The sequence below is a fragment of the Dermacentor silvarum genome, chromosome 3 (genome assembly GCF_013339745.2).
Source record: "Dermacentor silvarum isolate Dsil-2018 chromosome 3, BIME_Dsil_1.4, whole genome shotgun sequence".
NCBI lineage: Eukaryota > Metazoa > Arthropoda > Arachnida > Ixodida > Ixodidae > Dermacentor > Dermacentor silvarum.
Window position 1 is genome coordinate 167,667,420 of NC_051156.1, and position 24,878 is coordinate 167,692,297.

A 24,878-nucleotide genomic window follows, 5' to 3' on the forward strand; every position below is an offset into this window, starting at 1 on the left:
TGCCGATGGCATTCTGGAAGCGCTAGACGCCATGCTCATCGATGCCCTCCTGTACTACGGCGACCAGGACATCTTGGGGGAGGGAATAAAACATTTCCTTTATGTCCACTGAGAAGGCGAACATTCCGGGAGGGCAGGACTCGGCCAAGTACAGAGAAACCAGTGACGGGCTGTGGACCAAAAACGCTAAGGTGTTGCGCTGCTTAGCACGAGATCGCGGGATCGAATCCTGGCCGCGGCGGCCGCATTTCAATGGAGGCGAAATGCAAAAACGCCCGTGTGCTTGCGTTGTAGTGCACGTTAAAGAACCCCAGGTGGTCAAAATTAATCCGGAGCCCTCCACTATGGCGTGCCTCATAATCAGAACTGGTTTTGGCACGTAAAACCCAGAAAGAAGTGGACCAAAAACGGGTCTTTGGCTACTAACAACGACAAGCAGTTTAGCTGGTAAGATCCCAGACACTTTTCCCAAGTTCCAGCCTCGGAAACAATTACCCTAAAAACCCAATGACCTAATATATTTGTGCATGCACTGTCACGATCGACGACACGCCACACGTTCGTCCCGAACTTATCCTTTATTCCACACCAACCCAACCGCCACACCATTCACCTCGCTCTCTCGCCCGCACACACTCACTCCCGCCGCTGTCTTCCCCGCACTCGCGCCACCTCACATCCGCTCCGTCAACTACTGTTGATCCCACGCTTGGCCTCCGAGAACCGTGGCTCCTCATCGCGTGTCTTGGGCTCGCTTGCCCCGGCCCTTGTGCGTCACAGCACAATAAAGCAACCGTTGGCAGTCAGCGCTCGTCCTGTGTTCTTCCTTCTGTCCGTGTTTTTAGCGCTGTTTTTTACACCATGAATGCATACCAACGAGCTTGCCTTCACACCCTTTCTTTTGTAGCTTCGAGCGATCTGTCACAAGACTAGCTTCGTATTTACATGGCTGGCTCAAAAATATAATGTGACAGTGCAGTGACCCCTGGCTGCATATGCATTTAACAGATGGCAGATGGACGCTGATGGGGGGAAAAAAAGAAGAAAATCAAGCAGGGGGTTCCTCCCGATTTGAGAACTCTTTACCATCACCGCCGACCGCGGTCGACACATGCAGCACTGATGACCGTACAGAGTGGTGCCGAGTGACATAATGCACATTCCCAGCTTTTATCTGTCGCATAGAATGGCCTTAACGAGTAGACGATAAGCGACAGAAACCACCTGCCACAAAGTTGGAAAAACCCTCCCATTATATAGAAGAAAACTGCAAAGCAAAATATTTTCTAGGCAATAGAAGATTCCGATTAGGCATGTACAGTACGGCCCACTATTAATAAAATCCCCACTGGTAATTAGGACAAATTCGCTATTTCTTCAGCTTCAGAGGGGAAAAAAAAAGCAATTAATTCTACTTGACAAACATTCCATTGATAAAAAAATAATTTCCAGACCTTCGTATACGAATCGAGTTGTTATCAGCACCGGCAGACTAATTTGGTGTTCCCTTTAATAAGAGTAGAGCATACTATACAATTCATAGGTACCTCAATTGCTGATAGCTAGCAAGATTCTTGTTAAGCAATGTGATTAGCCTCCTGAGCATATGTAGCACTGTGTTTTTTGCACAACATTTGGAAGCATAAAAGTTTTAGTTAAATTTTTCGATATTAGATTTGAAATCTACTATTCGGTATTTGCACACCCCTAATATTGTTGCATTCTGCCCCCATCGGAATGCTACGTTTGCAGTTGAGTTCATGGACGAGGGCATTAAATTCCGATGACATAACTGGATGAAGAATGATGGAAGTTGATCATGAAGAGAAGATAAATTTTCGAGATAAACACCTGCACTTGTAGGCAGTACGCAGGCCCTTCAACATTTTGGTTCTTGTTGGCATTTTTTGACATGTTTTTATAAAGCTGGCCGTTCCTTCAATAAGTATTTCAGTTGGCAGATCAGCGCGCGTCCTGTTGTGTTTGTTTTCCATTCCTGTCACTGTCTTCTTTGTGCTGCTTCAAGTTATACTAAAAAAAATGGAGGCCAGACTTGCCATCTCTCGAACTTCACTCCGAAACCTTATCGCCAGTATGTCAGCATGATGACATGGATTTCAAAGCATTTTCCCGTATTTGGACTGTTTTTGGCACACAAAAAGTTTTCAAAACATGCTACGTAGTCGGTGGTTCTTGTAGTCTTTCTTTGCCAGTGAACAGTTAACTTGAACCACATAGACGCTGTCAAGATCCACGATGCCCTGGCAAGCTGATGTCGAAACTTCTAGGAGACATCGCCACCCGCCTCATTTCGTCTTTTCTGGTTTACCAAGCCTATTCCAATGGTAAGAGTGGCTCTTTTGGTGTAGCAGGAGTATCATTTTTCAAGGGTTTTGCTGAATATTTTTCAGTTGTTAGACAGCGCTCGTCCTGTGTCTATCTACCTCTGTGTCTTCAGTTATTTTCACGCTGAACAATAAGTATGTCATTTACTAATACAACTCCACTAATCATTCTCCTCAGTGACCTGTTAACCACTCTCTCTTTCGCTAAATGCCCCTTTGAATCAAAGCGTGCAGGCAGGCATCCCAGCAAGGAATGCAGCAGCCACTCACATGGTTTCCTCGTCAATGTCGTTTTCATCCAAGGTGGAACCAGCACTGGCTCCTCCCTGAAGTCTGGTGACCCTGCCGTCCACCTCCCCTTCGCTGGCACACTGGGAGCAATGGGACACATCGTCAGTGAGGACAAGAGTGGACAGCCAAGATTTTAAAAACCTCTTCTAGCAGTTGTTTGCAATCTCATGACATACCACTTCTGAGCTGTTAAATTGAGGTGGTGGACACCTAAGCATTAATATTCTGGATTCTTGATTATTCCAACTTGCCTGAGGCACCGTCACCTGCTACATAGAATGAATGTATAGCAACGACTAAATTTTGGACCAGGCAAGCCTGCCTAGTGCAAGGCTTGCACCCTGTAAAAAACTACAAAAAGAGCAGGCCTTACACAAGCAAGCATGGCGTACAGACATTTTTGCGGCTCCATTCCTGTCCAAAGAATCGGCCAATGCCTGTCAGTGTGCCGCAATTTCCCACATGTTATGAACATGTCTTGGACCGCTTGGACTGCGACACAACTGCCTTGCTATCCTACAAAGCTCAGTCATTACTGCCAGCAAGTGGATCCTTGCAAGAAGGACCCCTCTCCCCAAGAAAAGGCCATCTGTGACAAGCTCACTTGCTATAGCTTCAGAGGAGCATGACAATAGTTTTAATTTATGCAGCCTGCTGGTAATTTATGATCACAGAGTTGTTCGTATCGTTTCCTTTTTGTTTTTACACTCAAACCTCGTCATAACGAAGTTGAAGGGGGATCTGAAAGAGCTTTGTTACATCTATTACTTTGTTATATCCATTATTATTACTATTTACTGCAATATATGCCCTATAGAGTGCACAATTGTAAACATGGAAATAAGACAGCCTTGCGGTCTGCGAAACCGCTACAAGGCTATGCATGCGATGAAATTTGAATACAGTCGAACCCGGATATATCAAACCCACATATAACGAATTATTGTCTATAACGAACAGAAACAAAATTCCCTTGGAAGTGTTTGTATAAAATTTTTATTTTATATATCGAATTACCTATATATCGAACTTTCTTGTGATCCCCTACAGATTCGATATATCCGGGTTCGACTGTATAACAATCTTTGCTTCTTCTGTATAACAAACAAGCAGTCTTTGCTTCTTCTAAGCACCTTTGCAATCTCTGCAACTTCTTCAATCTTTGAGAATTCTTAGCACCTGAGCGACTTCTTAGCACTTGATGCAATAGCCTTAAGATAGCCATGCGTTCTGATCTTTTGTGATGATCCTTCACAAAAGGCTTTCCACTTGGCTCGTCGCAGTCGAGCAGCACGAGGCACACAACACAGCACTCCGTTGTGAGATCAAGGAGGCAAACGAACTTTGCCGCGCCGGCTTGGCTCGACCGGATCATGGCCTCCGAGATTGCACCGGTGCCGATGCAATCTCGGAGGCCCCACTCAGAAGTCAGACCTCGCCACGTGCCGCTGGGAGAGAAAAGTGAATGCACTAACTTTTCGCACCGCCGCGCCACAGTCAGCCATGGCCTGGGCATGACCCCCGAGATTCTACTGGGGAGATCTTGGAGGCCATGCCCAAAAGGGGCGGTCTGCGCAGCTGGCCGCAGTGAAAGAGGTAAGTGAATACACTAATCTTTTGCACAGCCGTGCGCAGCCACGCTGCATGGTCCGACTCGCCCAGGCTTGCTCGTGACCCCCGAGATTGCACCGGGGAGATCTCAGAAGTCACGCCCAGCGGCGTGCTGCAGCTGCGCCAGCGTGTGCACCGCGCCGCACACGCAGACGGGCAGTAGAAGTGATTGCCCTAATCTTTTGCGCTGCTGTGCATAGCCACGCAACACGACTCGGTGTGCACAGCCACAGACGCAGGTCAGTGGAGATTTGCGATAGCGAGCTGCTGCTTGTGCCTCTTGAGCGCAGCTACGCGCGGTGGTGCAAAAGACCAGTGTTGCTCGACGGCTTATTCAACGCGGTGACGCGAGATTTTCGAACTGCTGCGGCGAACGGGTCATGAGCCCCACGGAAAGCGATGTATTCAGCCTGTGACGGTCGGGTATTTTTTGGTTTTAGAGACGAATATAGTTTGTTATATCCATTGGCAGGACAATTTCACTTCGTTAAAGTGAGGCTTTAAATACAGGCATCTCTCTAGGAATTTCAAGGGGAATTTCATTTACTTTGTTATATCCACTATTTTATTATATCCTGTTTCGTTATAACGAGGTTCGAGTGTGTTTCATAAACTTTTAAGTGTCACTCCCCCATCTGAGATAAGAAGGTCTATGCACAAAGTTTACAACAAGGCTCAGCACTGCAACCTCAGCACTACAGGGCTGCATCTGTTCAGGTCCACAAATTGCTGTTGTCACATCGACTCACTGAAACTGTCCAACAAAACACAAGCAGATGCAATAAACAGAAGTAATTTCTGGGGTACACTCAGCGGTGAAGGTGCACACGTGAAGCAACTGCCTCAAGCAGGAAATCAGGACATGACTAGACCTACCTCACTGCTCTCGGTTCCCGAGGAGTCAGCATCGCACGAGTCTCCAAGGCCCCGCGATGCCCACTTATGCCTGGCAGACACCGATTTGGTACGGCAGGACACATCTGCAAGGTGATCGGAAACAGTGGCAATGATCACATCTTGCTAAATCAGCAGCAAGCTATTAATGGTTGCAATACCGTAATAATCGAGGAATCATTTTGCATCACCGGTCACTCACTCTGTCATGAACGTAAGAAAATGGCTGCTAGACGGTTTCTTCAGAGCTGGAAAGTCATGCACATATTTTAAAGCACAATGAGAACAATTAAATAACAGAAACTCGGGGTATTTGTTGTCTCGAGCGTGTGCGCATGTGTATGACAGAAAATTTACACGGGCAAGATACAAGAGATACCTTGCAATCTAACAGCACAGGATGCAACTAACAGAAGCAATTTTTGCTATAATAAGGTGCCACGTGTGGTTTTTACAAAAATAAATTCTGTTTAACGGAGTAAAAGCACTAATTCACAAAGCAACCACCAAGACACATAAGGGCTGGTTATGGATACTCATGCCTGCTGCTAGTGTGTTCTTCCTTCTTGCTGGGGTTTTACGTGCCAGAACCAGTTCTGATTATGACGCATGCCGTAGTGGAGGGCTCCAGTTTAATTTTGACCACCTGGGGTTCGTTAACATGCGCTTTAGCATGCATGCTTTTTGAGTCTCCTACATGTCTTTGTTGATATGCACTCTTTTGGAACCTGACAGGCACAAGAATTGCCGACTTTCACTGCAGCCCGAGTATAAAACCAGCAATTAGGGGAAGGAAAGTGCAGACTTACATAGCCCAACCAGTTAGACTTTTGTTCGAAGGTATGACCTACACTGCACAGCCCTTCGCTTTGAACCTGGCTACAAGGAAATTCGGGTATTACAGTGAAGTTTGTACGAGGGAATTTCACAATGCTTTTATGCATCAGTGGTGAGACCAATGCGCCACAAAGGACCAAACAGAGATGCAGAGAACAAAGCCAGTGCAGTAGAAATAAGCCTTCGGATGTGGCGGATAGTATAGCAGCACAGTCAAACCTTGTCACAACAAAGTTGCATCTGACACAGGAACACCTTTGTTATTCAATTATTCCTTAGAGGTACATATTTGTCACACTCTGGTATTGGCAAGAAACAATCTAGATTAACTTCGTTATGCCTGGCACTTCACAGCACCTGCATTCATTACATAAAGGTTCGAGTGTACTTATTTTGGACAAAATGGAAGTGTCTGAAAAGACCACAGTTTATAGGAAACGACAGCACTGGATATAGTGACGCCTACGCTTGCAAAGGCATCAATTATAGCAAAGGAGCTGCATCAGATATAGTGAAGTGTTTAAAAAGGCCTCGGATAACACTTAGGCCCATGGTATCTGCGCCTTGCTAGCGCAGCCTCATCAACACACACCTGGAGCGGTGATTGAATGAGCAAGAGCACATGCGTCGACGGGACTCATATGCAAGAGAGACCTGAACGTTCTATCGCAAGTTTATTCAGTCGCAGCTTTATGCGAAAAGCCATTAGCTTTATTCTTTTGTCTTGAGTTCCTTTGTCAAGAAAATGAGGACTTGCTATTGACAGCCAGCCTCTAAAATTTGCGCAAGGGTATGTTTACTTAGGCCAACTACTCACACGAGACCCTGATCATAGGAAGGAAACTTACAAAATGTTTAACAATGGGTTGGAGAGCATACAGCAGGCTCTTTCACACACCAAGTTATGACTGGTAGCTCACCACTATCTTGGAAATAAAAGTGTACATCATTGCGTTTGATGGGCATCAACACATGGGGTAGAAAGTTGGAGATTATCAAATAAGCTTGTAAGGACTGCGCAACAAGCGATGAAACGAAAAATAATAGGCATGACACTAAAAGACAGGAAGACAGCAGTCAAGATTAGAGAGCAAATGGGGATAGCCGATATTCTAGTAGACTTAAGAGGGAAAAATGGAGCTGGGCAGGACATGTAATGCATAGGGTATATAAACAGTGGTCTATTAGAATTACTGAATGGGTGCCTGGAGAAGGGAAGCACAGCCGAGGATGGCAGAGAATTAGGTGGTGTAATGAAATACACAGTCATATACAGTCATAGGATGTGGTCAGCTGGCACAGGGAAGTGATTGCTGGGAGACACCATCCTGCATTGGACATACGAGGTGTGTTCAAAAGGAAACCGAACTTTTGCTGTAACACCTTTACTGCTTATGGTAAAGCACTGTAAGTGCTGTCCTCTTCGAAGTAATCTCCTCTACTGGCAATGCACTCTTCCCATCTTTTCTTCCATTTTTGGAAAGCGTCCTGGAATGGCGCACAGGTCTCTTCCCGCATTGTCCTGGATCTTCTCTACGGTTTGGAAACGACGTCCTTTCAAGGTGGTTTTCAGCTTGGGGAATAGAAAAAAGTCTGCTGGGACTAGGTCCGGAGAATATGGTGGGTGGGACACAACAGAAGTGTGGCGTTTCGCTAAATAGCTGCAGACAAGGAGCGACGCGTGAGCCGGGGCATTGTCATGATGCAACATCCAGGCCTGATTTCCCACAATTCAGGCCTCTTACTGCACCCAGAATCTCTCAAACGTGCTAGGATTCCATGGTAAACTTCTTTGTTTACCGTCACACCATGTGGCGCAAATTCCTGATGGACAATGCCTTTGCGGTCAAAACACACAACCAACATCACCTTCATTTTTGACAGACTCACGCATGCTTTTTTTGGATGAGGAGAACCTTTGGCCACCCACTACGATGACTGCACTTTCGTTTCAACATCATAGCCATAAACCCATGTCTCATCGCCTGTTATGATGTTCTTAAAGTTTTCATTGTCATTGGCAGCGGCAAGCAGTTCCTGGCTGATTTCAACACGCGTCTGCTACTGTTCGTCAGTCAACAAACGTGGCACGAATTTTGCACTGACACGACGCATCCCAAGTCTGTCACTCAAAATTTCATGACATGATCCTACGCTGATACACACTTTGTCAGCGACTTCTCAAACAGTCAAACGACAATTTCCACGAATCACAGTTCGAACTCTCACGACGTGGTCATCATCTGTGGATGTGGAAGGTCGTCCAGGCTAGGGATCGTCACCGACTGACATTCTTCAGTCTTCAAAACGTTTGAACCAATCATAGCACTGCACGCGACTCATACAGTCCTCCCCATATGCTTGGCTAAGCAACTGAAATGTCTCTGTGAAAGTTTTCCCAAGTTTGTAGAAGAACTTCACAAACACACGCTGTTCTTCCAATTCCTTCATTGTCACTTTGGCACCAATCCGAAGAACAGCTTGTTCATGTGCTCACTTCAGCGGCTGTAGCTCGTCAACTAACGGTCAGAGCGAAACGCGGCAAATGGCAGTTTGTTGTCTAAACCTACCGCTACATGTGCTCAGTAGCCGCAGCGTTCTCCCTCTGCCGGTTGGCGTGTTATTTCAAAAGTTCGGTTTCTTTTTGAACACACCTCGTAAATAGGTCGATGATCATGATGACCTTTGTCAATGAATTTCTAAAATTAAAGTCACCGCCCAAGCACTCCGTACAGATGGTTAACCAGCAAAGCTGAAACGTGCGGCCCCAGTGTTTATCACAGGGTTAATCCCGACAGTTCATTAAACGACGGCTTGGTAGGCTGCCGGACGTACTCGGTAGACAGTTGCTGCTTGTGCCTGGCCACCCGGGCCTGTTCTTTTGCCCAGACTGCAGCATCAGCACAGCAAACACAAGCTCTCTCACGGTGCTGCTGTAAGCTGCCTGCTGTTTGGGAGTTTGTACGATGTGTGGCCTACCCACGTTGAAGTCAGAGAGAAACTGCTGCACGCACACTCGGCTGCGATGGAGAGAGCGACATCACTGATGGCGCAGACAATGACGCGCCTTTCTTTCTCTTTTACATGTGACAAGTGTAGTTCAAGGGCTCGTTACAGGTCCTGGAGCCCACCACCTGGAGTCCACAGGGGTATGTGCCATTGTGCTTGGACCCTTTCTGCACTATTCATATTTCTGTGCACATCGGACGAACAAATTTTGCTCTTCTCCTAGCCATATACAGCTTCGCTGTAAAACAAGAGTGCAAAGCCTGTTTAACAATGCCGCCCCAAGTACCTGAACTAACCTTTCTGCGGACCGGAGCGCAAAAGTTCTGCAGTAAGTGTGTCCACTGATGCAGCCAGGTTGGCTGCAATCCGCTGCTCCAGGCTACCACTGCTACTACTGGCAGCCGTGGGCCCAAGGGAGATGTCCAGCTGTCGCTGGGGGCTCGCAGGGAGGAGGTCCGACTGGGGTGAATCTGGCTCCGCCGCCCGACTCGGACCAGCACACTCGGCCATGCTGCCCGGTTGTTCTGCTCGTGGGGAACGGGAGGAAACATGATGAAGGATGCAACTAACATCTAGACGATGTGAAAGCTGCCATAAACACATCCACATCCACTTTTCCTTTTTTTTATTTTTTATTTCAGAACCACACCTCAAAAATTCCACTATAATAGCTTAATAATCTTTGCACAATTTTCACTCAGAAATGAAGTACAGTGCACTGCTTGAGGCTTGCACTCTAATCCTACAAACAGCACTGCCATCAGCTGAGTCATCCTGAACCTGCCAGTTCTTGACAGGTCACCAAAGCTAAGCAGAGGTGCTGCTTCTTGGATGATCAGTTCCGGGGATACATTCACTCTTGCGAGATTTCCAAAAGTAGCAACGGACACATTGACGTCTACAAGCGACATCATAGCTGGCACAGTGCCTAAGCAAAATTCCAGGTTCCTTGCAGGACACAGATGCCGACATTTTTGGGTGCTAGTCGTGCAAAACATTATGTTAAAGAGTCTGCCCCAGCACTATGCTCGGTCGATACTACACCTTTCTTTCACAAGTACGTTAAAAGAATGAACCACTAAGATAAGAAAAGAAAAACAGTGGCATGTGGCATGTAACCTCTGGGAATGACGACTGCCGATGGTTCCACTCTTGCCGCAGAATAGTTTAAATTAAGCCCCCACCCCGAGTGAGGCAGCCATGGTGTTCCTGAAAAACAGCTGTCCCTCATCATGCACCCCCAACCTCCTCACAAAGAGCATTTTTCTGTTTATTGCTACTGTTGATAGATAGCTACGACATCACCTCCTGAAAACATGCAACTGTTTTCATTACCAATGAGAAAAGCGCAACCTGGAAAACTGTAGTACCAAACCTGGGTAATGCACAAGATGCCCCCTCCTTTTTTTTTCCCCACTGCAATAACCTTTTATTTTTGTACCAAAGGCGATGGGTCCTGCTTCAAGTAAGCACAAGAATAGCTCACCAGCGGCATTCTCCGAAGTGTAGGAGCTTGCCTCATTCTTTGCCACTTCAGCAGCCAGCCTCTAAAGAAAGGTAAAAAAAAAGATTGCTTCAGAAAAATTGCAAACTACACCTTTCTTTCACAAGTACGTTAAAAGAATGAACCACTAAAATAAGAAAAGAAAAACAGTGGCATGTGGCAGCGAATTCTGAGCTTGTTCAAGGAGTTCAGCACACATGCCATCTGCACTGCACTCCTTGATGCGTCCACAGCATACCTGCCAACATGTGAACCATAACATCAGTGAAAATCAAGCAGCAATCTGTCAAATACGTTTTGCGAGATACATATGCACTTTGCTGATGACTTAGCTCAAGATGAAGCACACAAGTCGCAGCAGACTTGGAACAGCAGAGACTGACAAACAAAACAAGGTTTCTGGATTGCAGTTCACAAATTCTCACAAATTTGCTGTTGCCAATTTCACCTGCTTCAGGAACTTCTCTATAAATTTGCTCGAAGCAAGTACCCATGTGGCATCCTTTCACCAACAGCCTTCCTGTTAAGTTCGACGACCTTTACTTGGATATTTTACTTGTATGCATGAAAACTAACTAGGAGGACGTTACAGAAACGTTTCCATATGTGTGCATAGGCCCGGGGAGTGCCGCGCGCTATCGGCTCGCAAGATAGGCCGTTTAGAGCGGGGTGGCAGGGGTCGCTGAGCCGATGGTCATGTACCACATGTGCAGGATGCTTCAAAGCGTCAACCGCGGCAAACGGGTGCCGACAAACATTTCACTTGCCGATCGTCACTGTTGTCGCCCCCGGTGTCGGGGGAGCAGGACAAAGGATAAAAGGGCACGCGCCGGCAGCACTCCTTGTAGGGCTAATGGACAGATGGGAGTCGCGTCGCTCAGGTGGTCTTCGTCGCGTAGAGCAGGCCGCCGCCTGTGTTCAAGCAATTACACGGCGCATCCTCTAGTTTGCAGCTTGCTCGAGTGCATGGGCCGGGTAACAAGCGGATTCAAAATGGAAGGGAAATTCATTTCCTGGCTTTTGTTGGTGTACTTTGTTGTTGCTGTTTGTTGTTACTGGTTTGTTTATTTTGATCTGTTCGTGTTTGCTTTGAAGTGAAACTACAATGTAAGGATTGGCCAGAGGAAAACGGGAAAGAGCGAAATGAACCAATAGGAGTGACTGAAAGAAAACTGTTGGGCTGATTTGAGATAACCATTGGTTCGTGACAGTTGTGTGCTTGTAAAACTGCTTGTGATTGTTAGAGTTGTCCGGCCTACAATGCCGAGGGGCGGAGAAGAGAATTCTTGTGTGAACCGAATGGCTTAAAACGGGGAATTCGGCGATGTTTTGGGGGAGAGCGATGGGATAGCGATGAGAGAGCTGGAGTCGATGACTCCGCAAGCTGTTGGCGAAATGTACATATGTAAATAAACCTGTACATACAGAGGAGTTGTTGCGAGCCTTGTATGCAACGTGTAGCCTGACAACGAACGGAAGATTGAGGGCTAGGAGCCCGGATCAACAAGGGTGCCATCAGGAGCGACGGACGAGCAACGGCCTGAACTCGAACAGCGGCACCCCCACCACCACGGAGGGAAACTTAACTCTTCCAATGGAAGATTTAGAAACCAGAGTTCTTCGCAAACAGAATCTATTCCTTGTGAAACTTGATGCAACCATCATAAAAATTCTAAAATGAGTCCAAATTTATGCAGCTTACAGAAAATTCAGGCGAGATGGCAGGCATGCTGTAGAGTTTCACTACAATATACTAGAGGGAAATCTGGTGCTACTGTCTGCATGCACCACCGGTACAGCATCTCCACCAGCATGGTAATTATGGACAGTATGCGAGTGTGTCTTTCTGGTTTCTAATGACCCAGTAGATTATTACATTAACCTTCTTGAAGCCATATGACATTGAAAGCTCAATGAGTAATCGCAACGATTGAGTAAGTGATTGAGTGATAGGGTCTCACATCCCAAGCAACGCAGCACAGTAGAAGACTCCGGAGTTGGCTCAGGTGGTCAAAGCTAATCTGTAGTCCTCCGCTACAGTAGTTTCGGGAAATAAGACCCCATCAATTATTATTACTATTACTATTATTATTACAGGTCATTTCTGTGCACTGAAGAAGGGGCTCAGCAAGACGAAGGGGATAACTGAAAAAGCGCTTGCGTTGTTCGTCTGCCAGCTTTGGCTGTAGCTTTTCCCTGTATATATTCTGTTAATTCATTTTCCCTTAGTTTTGCCTGCTTTTGATCCCCGTCACACTTTGATGGAGGTCTGGGGTACCAATTCGATGCAATGGAGCTCCACCGCGGTTGTCTCTTGTCTTTTCCCACAAAGGCGGTCGAGGTGGTTCCCTCCTTGGCGATGGTAATTGGCCATTCTTAGCCAAGAGTTCCAGGAAAAAACCGCGGGACTGATGATGACGACATGAAAGATTGGTTGGTGGTACAGTATGAACATGCGAGTAAGAACAATTGATGGAATTCTACAACCAGTATTATTTTATCGACATGGGACGGTGAGGGTTTGGCTTGAGAACCATGAAGATGAAAATGGAAGTTGGCATGTTTGCAAAGAGAAGTTGCACGCTTTGTTTGGCAAACCTGTTGGTTGAAAGAGTCTAAAGAAAAAGAATCTGCATCACATGCAGAAATATCTATGAAGCCTTATCTGTCTTACATATCAAGCGTGCTGGCCCTTTGTCGTAAATGAGACAGCTGCGTGACAGAGCCTGACAATGTGGGACACAGTATAAAGAATAGCAGCTGCATTTAATCTGCTAACCAGCAAGAACTGTGTCACGGTGACACCATCATCCAGGGGCTATATTTTCATTTGATCAGTGTCGGAGGTACGAGATTTCACGAGATTTCAGGTGACTGGGCACCAGACGCACCGAAGTATACAACTGACAGTGTTCTCAACACTGTGTGAAGACATCAAACTTGGTGCAATGCCAGACACGCTGTCACTCATATAAGCTATTGCATTCGGAGCCAAGTCACACAAGATCACACGGAACTGAAACTGCCGTATTTACTCGATTGTAACACGAGTTTTTTTCCAGATTTTTGCTACCTGAAGTCGATCCTCGCGTTACAATCGAATACCATCCAAAAAGTTCAATGATGCACCTAATTCTAATCAACAAGTGAAATGTGCGAGTGAAAGCGCGCAAGGGACGCGCGCGTTCACGGAGAGCGAATGCACGGCGGAGACTAAACGCAGCCTTCCGTCGCGCGAAAGGTCGTGGGGGAATGGGAGGGAGGGAGCGGAGGCGACATTTAGCTGTGGCACCAAATGCGTATCTTGCCACCGGGCGCAAGGGCAACTGGCTACTCAATCTCCTACGCGAAAGGAGGGAAGCCGGAAGGCAGTGCGGGAGGGAGGGGGCGCAGCTTCGACTCTTCCACCAACAGCGTACTTGTACTTTCGCGCGACTACGGGCTGTCACGCACACCGTATCCTGAAAGCGATCTCCCCACGACTCTTACCTTTGTACGCGCTGTGCTTTCGCCGCTCAGTTTTCATTCAAGCGATAGACTGCACGAACCTTCGCTCGCTGCTGCTGGTGCACTTGCTCACGCTAGCGTTTTGAGAGCGGTTGTGCGCGGTCATCGAGTGTGATTTATTCATGTTTGCTTGTGCATGCTGACACTATGTTTGTTAATTCAGTTAGTAAGCGAATCTGTCCAAGTTTATACAGCCGATAAAACTACTGTCCTTACTCCGTATAGCTCTGTACTAATTTCCTATCGCAATTGATGCTTCGCCTTTCGGGCGAAACCGACTCTTTCATGCAGCCGGTGGTCTCGCGTTACTTAGCGGGTTTCTTCTTTTTTTTTTGTTTTTGCTGGACGCAACTAAAAGTCACCGCTCGCGCTACTTTCGTGGTTTTATTTTTTCTTGGTGGATGCAATGAAAAATCAGCCCTCGCGTTACAATCGCGGTCACGTTACAATTGAGTAAATACGGTATCTCCAAAAGTGATCGCCCGAGAATACCACCCCAGGGATGCAGGGCAGTGGCTCACTATCGCACTTCTCCACTAACCTCTCTTCAATGCTACGCACCGCACAGGCAGGCACAGCTGAGCATGGCCTTTGCGAGTTCCCCGTGCAATCTCAGAGGCAGCGCCTAGGTGCGGAAGCCTGTCTGCGCGAGCTGCGCCACGCGGCTACGCGTGGCAGTGCAAGAAATTAGTGAATCCACTTCTATTTTTCTCTGTGGCGTGCCGCGCAGGCAGGCGCCGCTGGGCGTGGCCTTCGAAGTCGCATTGGCACAGCTGTATTCTCAGAGGCCACAAGCCAGCCGAGTCAAGGAACGGCGGCGAAGTTCATATACCTCCACGATCATACAGCGGATGTTATGTGCCACGTGCCACAACATCCGCAACACCACACTTAATCTTCTTGATTAATTTTTCACAGACTGCTGCTGTAGACCGTACAGTATATCTTAATTTCTACGTACATAAGTTACTGATTACTTGCTAGATTCATGTTGTGTAATGCTAGGAATCTTTCAAGCATGTGCAGCACCATATTTTCCTGCCCAATATTTGTAAACATCAAGCTTTGTGAAAACTTTTACAATATTCAATATCTGAATTAAAATCTATTTGGTATTCACACACCCCTAATTCATACGTCAACTCACATTCACCGCCACTAACTAGCCCTCATACTCATGTCCACTCAGTGACAATCACTCAAGTTCACACTCCCGTGCACTCAGTGAGACTCGCAGCAATTCGCACTCACAAACAGTCACTCATATTTACACTGGTGTCCATTCATTCATCGCTTCACTCTTGTTTGTACTTACACTCGCACTCATGAAATGAGCATGAGTGATTTGGCGTTAATTTGACTACTCATGAGGAGTACACCTGCCCATGACTATACCACAGAGGCTGAACAAAGGTGTACAAAAAGCACACTCAACGGCGACTAGCTTAGCAACTATAATCCTAGCTAAAGCGCATACTTCACAAAAGTAGAATATTCAACACATTCTGGCCCCTTACATTTCAAAATTTTGATTTATTGGACATAGTCCACTGTTTGCACGTCCACACGCAAGCTCATTCTTTCCAACAAACACCGCTCCTGGACACAAACCTAGGTTGCCTCAAGATCATGCATAATCATTCTCCCATGTTTTGTGAACTCAAACACACATGGAATGACTGCAGTTCAGACATACTTAATATCACGCAGATCCACGCTATCTACAGTTCACTCTGACTCAAACTCCAACTCACACATACTCAAGACTCGCCTCCACTAAATCTGACTCAGACTCATGCCTACTTGGACTAAGCTGGACTCCATTGCGACTTAACTTGTGCCCTCTCGGACTCACCTCGACACACTCAGACTCAAATTCACGCCCACTTGGGCCACCTTAACGCAATCAGACTCGCGCCCCTAGGACTCACTCGGGCTCTCTCAGACTCAGCCTCGCCAGTCACTGCAAGTCTGAGTTTTCCGACCTATGTTCATAGCTGAATAACATGCCCGCTACAACAGCCACCGCAGAACTGTTCACTTCTCTCCAGGCCTCCTTTCTATGCCTTGCCACCACGTTGGTCTGTCTTCGAAGCTTCTGTGCCGCTACTCCAGACCACATATGAGATTGCCACATTGGATGGTAGCTCATCATCTTCCACACCTTCTAGGGATGTCGTGCAAGTCTTCTGCTAAAAACCCCACTTCTCTGGCAACAAACCTTCGCTTCCCAAAGTGCCAAGACGGCGCTCGAGCCAGCGGAGCTCATATGTTACAGGCCGTTCCTGCACACTGAAGAAGGTGCTCAACCAAGTCCTTTGGCGGTAGCTTCACCCTGTATATATCTTGTAAATACATTAACCCTTATTTTTGCTTACTCTTGATCCCCGTCACATTATTGGACTGGGCCTCGAACTAGCCTCTGACTATGGGTTCAAACATATTTATGCAAACCTTGTAAATATTTATGTGAAATTAAATTCAATAAACTTCTAATATTATTATTATTATATGCATGCATTCACAGTGATTAATGATGAGAACCACATCCAACATTTAGCTATCATGCAAGACCGACAGCCTGAACATGCAAGCCATCCCCATAAAAATGCGCAAAAGGCTCAACTTATTCTATCCCACACGACTTTTACCGATCAGCACAATTAGTAGCTGAATGAGAAGTTGAGCAACCAATCATTCAGCACTACTTCCAGAGTGCTCCTCTCTCAGAGTGGGCCTAACCAGGCTCGACTATAAAGCGAACAGGATGCCAGAATCTTAGCACACTCAACGAGATAAGCGCCAGGGAGAAAACACACACCTCCTTGAGCTGCTGCACCTGCTGCAACAGCTGGGTCTGCTGCGCCTGCAGCTGTGCCAGGTACCACTGCTGGTCCCGGCACTTGTGGAAGAAGGTGGGAGGCCGCACCTACACAACACACGGAAGACATGGTGATGAGAAGCCCACCACTTCTATAACGTCTATATACAATAAGACAACTTTACGAGAGCATCGCTTATGCTTCGCTCCACACAAATTTCAGGCACTCAGCTGGCTGCAGAAAACTGCGTTGATTTCACTTTATTTTTGACAGTCTCTAGCAGTCACGCGAGCATCTCCCAGGGCCACTTATCAGGATGTGCTGCGCAGGGCTCACACGCTTTAGTGCTCTGGCTGGGCAGCTGTGTGCAACTTATCAGCAAAGACCGGTCTGATCGGAATGGGCCATAAGTTCTCCGCTAAAGCTGCCTAAACACAAGGAAATGATTTCACAATGGACATTATACAAATGGCTCAAATTTAAATCAAGTAGATACCAAATAAGTTGTCAAAAATGACAAGTTCAAAATCAACAGTGCAGGTGTGCAGCAGCAGCGATGCAGGGAAGCGCTGTGTATGCTGAAAAGTTTGGATGGTAACTTGTAGACAATATTCTTTTACCATATGTGCGAGCACCTTCGAGCACTTCGAGTAAGCCAAACGAATGCGTTCAGAGCACTCGATTTCAATTAGTCAAATATAAACCACATCACGAGACCACTCTAGAGTGCTTGAAAGCAACCAGACGAATGTACTATAAGTTTGCCAGTGGAAAATAAACTGCTCTGCACTGGATCATGGAAGTTGCTGAGCGCAGCCTGTTTTGAAAACAAGTATCTCAATATCATAGTCTATTTTGCTCTGTTCAAAAATTCTGCTTACAAAATTTCCACATGCTTTTTGAAGTAACCGCTGTATGCATAAACACATCCATGCATTAGCTTCCCCTTGCGCCATAAAGAACTGGGTCATCAAATATTGCTAGCCAGTTCTTATTTAAAAGCAGGCAGTATGCTTACAATGGCGCAATGCACTACTACAGATGCGCTGTCAAGCAGATAGTTAAATATGCTTATTGTGATAGAGTTGGTGGCGATAAGTCATGCTGGCATACCCATCGGTGGTTATATGTATTCTTTGCCGAGGCTGCCACCACGCCTCCACGCATTTCTGTTGAATATCCGTAGAGACATATCTGTACTCATGCCAAAGCCAGAATGATTCGTAGACCAGCCCCTGCGCTTTCCGAAAACACAAATCTTTTGTGGCACAGCGTGGCATAAGCCACACCGTGAATCAATGTAACTGGTAGGCATACGGTAAGCCACTACGGCTTAAGCGGTCAGCCAACCCGTCAGGCTCCATGGAGACTGGGTTGGGGATTCGTCGCGAATACGTTTTAACCATTAGTATTTTTAGGCGGGTACGTATTAACGAGGTTTCACCGTATATGCTCAGTGGAAACCGTCACCAGATACTCTGCCGAAGAAAGTGAAGCACACACCTCAAAGCGCAGAAGAAGGGTGTCCCCGCTGAGGTAGCCCTCAGAGGCGAGGAGGTCGAGACGGAAGAAGCGGTTGTAGCCCCAGCACTCGCCCACCTCAAAGTCCGAGGCAAACTCGCGCACTATGTTCTTGCTGGGGTCACCTCCCTGGTGGCTCATCTCCACACGGTACTCGTACCTACAGGGCACAAGGGTGCACATGCGGTGTTTCTGTCAACCTCACCAACCAACAAAAAAAAAAAACTGCTGCACTGACAGACCAGCTTCAATTCTTTTTCAAGTTTTGAGACCGCAGTCCTCGTACCAACAGTACTGTCGCCATACAATGACTCTGTTCCCGGTTACTTTCTATCTACCACAGAATGGGACACCCCACACGTACATCAAACATCCGTGCGACCCTATTTAAGAGGCTACACATTGCACCACGTTTTAATTTCACACATGTTAAGCAGCTTTCACAGCCGACTTAAGCTGTGTGCCCAGTGATGCATTGCTACAGTAGAACCCCATTACAGTTAGTTCAATACCACCTGGTGTAACCTCATTTGGAAGTCCAAACAGGCCCCCTACACATTCTTAAGCAGGAAAAATCTTGTGAATTCCTTCAATGATAAATGTTGGTTACCTCAAGCTAAAGAGACAGCAGTGCACGGCTTCAGCTGCCCATAACACAGAGCAAAACGTTTTATGATATCAAACTTATGCAACACTGTGGTGGCATAGACAGGCAAGATTTTTCAGGTGCACAAGGAACAAACAATTGGTAGTGTGTTGCACAAGAGACTAAGTCCCCTGGCCACCTTACTGCTGCTATCAACACTGTATCAGTGGACACCTTGGCAAAACATCTAGCATCTATTTGCACTTAGATCTACCTTAACGCAATGGCTGAAATGAAAACAACATGTTACGAAGTGGCAGAGTTCTTTGGATATTTTTAAGAACCCTAAAAACTTGAAACACATTATCTCAGTCTGAAAACACTATTTGCAAAGTGGCAATTTTTAATCGCAAACATATACTGTCATCAACAACTATCTCAAACAAAACTTTTTTTCCCCATAGAAAACAGTGAAATCCTTTTCTTGACCAATTAACTTCCATCAAACTGCTCCAGAAGAATTAATTAGAACAAAAGTTTAAACAAAGAAAAATTTAACTGTATTTTCAATGAGCCTCCACCAACATCCTTTTGTGGCCACTGCATTATCATCCATAGTGACGGAAAGCTAATACTAAGTGGGAGCCAATGGCCGTTTTGCATGTTAACATTATTTGCTTAGTCATATCAATTCCATAGTGGCCAAGCCCCGTATCTTACCCTTGAAGTGCACAACTAGTTTCTTTCCGATAACTTTTGGTGTTGAGTCCTGCTAAAACGTCATTGAGAACTTTTCAACTGATATAGGTAGGTAGGTACAACTTTATTCGACAAACGGTGTCATTCAAGGGGGGCGGTAGTCTGTCAGGTCTTGCCTGCCAGCCACCTCCCCGGCTCTGTCCACAACCCAGATCTGATCCTCCAGGCTGGTCCCGGCAAGGATATTATTCCATGCCCGGGATGAGGGAGCGGCCATGAGAGATTGGGGGGTAGGGTCCTTCCAGCAGTCCCAGATATGGTGGTTAAGAGTGGTGATCTTTCCACATAGCTTACAGTGGGGGTTGATTAGCTACGGGTATATGTAGGAGAGGATCTGGGGGCAAGGAAACGAATGCGTCTGGAGTCGACGCCAGGTTATTTCTTGACACTTGGTCAATTTAGGGTGAGGTGGTGGTCTCGATCGTCTCGAGATTCTATAGTAGGTGGTGATGTCACTGTATGAGGTCAAAGGTTCCCTATTCGAGTCCTCCGGGTCGGAGGCCTGTCCCGCCACGCGGTGGACGAATCCTCGCACGTGTGCCGGGACCCTAGGAGTTCGATGGGGCAAGTGAAAACCTCTACGTCGTCATCGCCCTCCCCACTTCCATACTCGGGGGGAAAGCGAGAACGAGAAGAGAGAAGGGGGTGAAGAAGTCGTAGCGGTGTAGGAGCTACGATGCTATGAGTGAAGTTGCTGATGACGGCCTTGGAGTCGCTCAGAATTGTGATGAAGCCTGCCGTTGCTGCAAGTGCGATGGCGACCTCTTCGGCTTCAATTGCGTTGGGCGCTCTGAGCGAGCATGCTGTGCGTAGACGAGACTCGTAGTCCCAGTTGTTAGGAATAGAGACCATGCTGATTGTGTAGCTGTTATTGGTCGGGTATTTGGCAGCATCTACGTAAGCTGCTTCTGGGTTAGACCCGTGAGTTTTGTGGAGAGTCCTTGCTCTCACTTTTCTTTTTCCATCGTGGAGGCCAGCCACATGTTTTTTGGCAGTGGTTTAGGCAGAAGGGTGTTTGGTTCGAAAAAGAAGTTAAAGCAGGTAGCTAAAAAGGAAAGAAAAAGAGTAACGAAAGCCACAGATGATGCGGCAAGTTGAAGAAGTAGTTTATTGATGTGAAAAAGTAGAGAGTTCGGCCGGAATATGGAGCATCTGGCCTGCTACTCTACGTAAAAGAAGGGGAGGAGGGGAAGAAAGAGGGTCACAATGGGGGATGATAATGGGAGGAACTAGGTGCAAGGACACATTGCACAGATGATTATCACAAGCGTGAGTCCAGGCCCGTGTCGCCTAAGAAGCGTGAAAAAGCACGCATTGCCTATATTGGCAGGTTGAACTACCCAATATCTGAGTGCGTTTGTTGGGAAACATCGTGTAGGCCAAGCTTTCAATTTGCAAGGTCGGTCAAAATTGGTTATTGATGTCCTCGTAATTGACGACGGTCGATTTGATCACGAAGCTAACAGTTACAATAAACGGCAAAAATTTCTGTGGTTTTAAAGGTTAATGAAGAGTCATACATTTTTATAATTACGTGTTTATGGACCCGATAGAACAGAGCTTTTTACTTGCATTGATTTTTGCTGCTTCGCAATCTAAAGGACAAACTTCACTCGGTGGGGAAGTTTAGCGAAGCAGTCAATGACTTCGGACACGTTGATGTCAACACCTCTGTGGGCGTATAGAAGCACCAGCCCAACCTTGCGTTCCTAAGACATTGCAGAGCGCAAGTAGTTTTTTAGTAATCTCATGCTTGAAAATGTTCTCTCTGCGCTGGTAATGGACACTGAAAGGGTGTCTAGAATCTGCAGTCGCAATGAGAGAGGGTATGTGCCCCTGTACTGGGGGGCTGGCTCGCCGCTTTGTTCGCCCACTTTATCCACCATTGTCACAGTTCTCCCGAAGCAGCCTTCGCATCCATGTCCTGCACAAAAATGGCCAGGACATTTACTGCTCCTTTCTATCGATCATCTTGCACTGGTGGTATTGCGGAAGGTACAATTGCAGAAAAGTCCTTTAGAATTGTCCTGTGCTTTTCGAACCGTTGGTGTAACTGTGCTAATACATGGTGCATGAATGGAATGAACACAGTTCTCCGGAAATATTTCTTGGCATTTTCTTATGCAACACTCCCACGATACTGCTGTCGAACACCCGACTCGTCAGCTGGTGATTTCCACATCCAGTTTTTTTTTACAGTTCCTATACTTGTGCAAAGATTTTGGAGAATGAAGCAGTCGCATTCTTGCAGGCATTTTTTATGGCGTGCTATACCACATCTTTGTCGTCAATGGCGGCACTCATGTCAATGCCGCAACAATTTTTTTTCTTTTTTGCGGGGGCACCGAAATAAAGAAACACAAAAGAAGGCATGTCGGCCGCAATCAAATGCCTACTTTGGGCACCTAATGTGGCTACCGGAGGAATATTAAATATAACGCGAGACGCTTGGTCAACAGAGACTCATACACATACTGCTCGGTATCCTACACCGACGAGACAAAAGACTTTCCAGAGAGGTTGCGATAACATCGAAGTGAAGGTGATGCCCTCAAGTGATCGCGTTGCAATCCGTCGAGTCCCCACAATGATGGCAGCGAGCAACCATTGTTTGTTTTTCTCATCTGCTAACCAGAAAGCGTCCAAAACGCTGCTAGGCCAAAATCCACTCGACCAGAAAAAAAAAAAAAAACGAACGCGCACACGGTGGTCGGGGCAACACGAGAAAAACGGATGCACTTTGGCTGGCTCTGGCAGCCCGCGGAAAGCGAGAACAAGAAAACTGAAGAGGCTCAATGTGTCCTTACGAACAGAAGTCAAAGTAGCAAAATTAATAAGAACGTACAGTAGAACCTCGGTGATACGAATCTCGCGGGGCCGCGTGAAATATTCGTATCACCCAAAATTTGTATCAAAACATACACAAAATCAAGAAAAAATTTTTTGCAGAAAAAATTCCTAATAGTGGAACCGCATTGATACGTTCGTCACTGCTGCGTTTTCCCGGCAGCTACGTTGCGTTTTCGCAGTCCGAACCTACATTGTACATTTACTTCCATGTATTAAGTTCCACTTGATACCTCCCCAATATGTAATTTCCCTGCATCTTACGTTGCGTTTGAATGTGGCGGCCACGTAAATTTAGCGATGCAGCCAGCTTGTACGCTGCAACAAGTGACCGGTGCGTTAGAACAAGCGACCGGCACATTGCCGGCGCTGCATGGCCGTAATTTGAAAACTATCTGCGACGTGTGCAAACTCCGCACCCGCGCAGGCCTCATCTTCAAAACGATCTGCGATGTTGACAAAGGGCACCTAGTGCCGGATACCTTAGTATGCACTGCGCTTTCTACACTTAGTTTGCGCTGAAGCGTGAGACAGCTGCTGCTGCCGCGCTTCCTTACTCGGCGAACTTGCGCGGTCATCGAGCAAGATGGGTTCGTGTTTACCTGTGTGCACGTGACACCATGCTTGTTAATTTAGTTCGTAAGCAAATGTTTACAAGTTTATACAGCCGATAAAACTACTATCCTTAATTCGTACAGCTGTCTACAAATTTGCTATCGCAATTGTTGCCTCGCCTTTCGGGCGAAACTGCAACTTTTTTTGTTGATTTTTTTTCGCGGTCCCTTGAAAAGCCTATCAACGAGGCTCTACTATCTGTATGCGTTTTCTTCTTGCCCAAATCATCAACGATAGCCTTGTGGAAGGCGTAAAAGTGCGTGTGCATGATCTCACAAATGTTTTCGCACACCAATGAATGCCCCAGCACGTCGAGTTTTGGCGGTCATGGCTGCTGCCACGGTCGTCGTTGCTGCAGTGACCCTCGTCGTCTTTCTCGCTGGTAAAAGCATCAGCTAGGCTGTGATGTGGTCCTGTCCGCTCGACGTGGGGACCAATGCGAGATTGTGCAGCCGTGTGACATAGCCGGTTGCTTGGAGACTACGGATCCTGCCCAGATCCCGCTATGCCGGCTTGTCTGTGCTGGTCGCTCCACAGGCTCGGCCGCCGCCGCCACCGCCGCTGCTGCTGCTCACGCGTTTGTATGATCCGCAGCGGTGCGGCAACGCGTTCGTAACAGCCTATGTTTTTCGTATTAAGAGCAATGTATTTCGGCCGGGGAATGTTACGAATTCGTATTGCACCGAAATTCGTACCAGCCGTGATCGTATCAACGGGGTTTTACTGTAGTTACCTTTGCTGACTTAAGTGTCTTGACATGGACGCTTCGGTGCAGGTGAAAAAAATGTTGATATTCTTTTCTATGACATGACGGCACAAATGAATCACTTCAACGCTTAGTCTCATCGGACCTCGCTGTGTGCTTTGTCAACTTGTCTCATAGTGTGTTGATCTGGCTTGTCTTGTTGTATGGTCTGATGTACTACAGTAGAACCCCACTGATACGTTTTTCACGGGACTGTTAAAAAAAACGTAAGAGCCGGGAAACAGGAAAAATTGAGAAATGGGAGTAGTGTTGAACTGCACACAATATTATTTTAATTGTTACGTGAGAAAAAAAGTCATAGTTTCGCCCGACAGCCGAAGTATCGATTGCAATAGCAAATTAGTAGACAGCTATACAAAGTAAGAATATTAGTTTTATCGTCCGTATAAACATGTAAACATTCGCTTATTAACTATATTAACAAGCATGGTGTCAGCGCCCACAGGCAAACATGAACACATCACACTCGATGAACGCAGACGCGTTGTCAAACGCTGGCATGAGGAATAAATTAAGCACCGCTGCTGAAGCGAACGAAGTGACCTTCGTGCTGTTGTCTATCGCTTCAACGCAAACTGAGTGCCGAGAACACATAGCACGCACAAAGCTACGAGCCGTCGACGCACCTACACTGCGTAGACTCTGCCCCCAACGTAGATCGCTTTCAAGATACGGCCCGCGCCACAGCGCGCCGCCGCGCAGTACGTAGTTGATGCCAGAGCACAACGCTGTCCGCTGTCCCTCCCCCCTCGCTGGCGCCTAGAGCGCAAGGGAAGAAGGTGCGCTTCCTCCCTGCTTCTTTCTTTCTTTCGCGCGTGAGATTTAGGCGCGATCGTCGGCTCCCCTCGCACGCTTTCACTCACACATACAGCATACGGCGCGCGGCGACGGCGTTATCGCCTTTGGACTTTATACGGAACCTCTATGAGCCAAAACCAATTTTAGGGCCGCAACGCGTCATAGA

At 46.8% G+C, this 24,878-nt stretch overlaps 1 protein-coding gene across 2 annotated transcripts in view; it reads right to left on the reverse strand.

The window, feature by feature from the left end:
• Positions 1 to 24,878, reverse strand: part of LOC119446018 (E3 ubiquitin-protein ligase TRIM37-like) — a 61,812-nt gene that overhangs the window by 22,468 nt on the left and 14,466 nt on the right. For both annotated transcript variants that reach the window (XM_037710326.2, XM_049663822.1), the window contains exons 8-13: positions 18,324 to 18,501; positions 16,820 to 16,927; positions 10,474 to 10,534; positions 9,284 to 9,511; positions 5,124 to 5,227; positions 2,616 to 2,716 (exon numbers count right to left, since the gene is read on the reverse strand). In XM_037710326.2, coding sequence (XP_037566254.1) covers positions 2,616 to 2,716; positions 5,124 to 5,227; positions 9,284 to 9,511; positions 10,474 to 10,534; positions 16,820 to 16,927; positions 18,324 to 18,501 — 780 coding nt within the window. The remainder of the gene's footprint in view (positions 1 to 2,615; positions 2,717 to 5,123; positions 5,228 to 9,283; positions 9,512 to 10,473; positions 10,535 to 16,819; positions 16,928 to 18,323; positions 18,502 to 24,878) is intronic.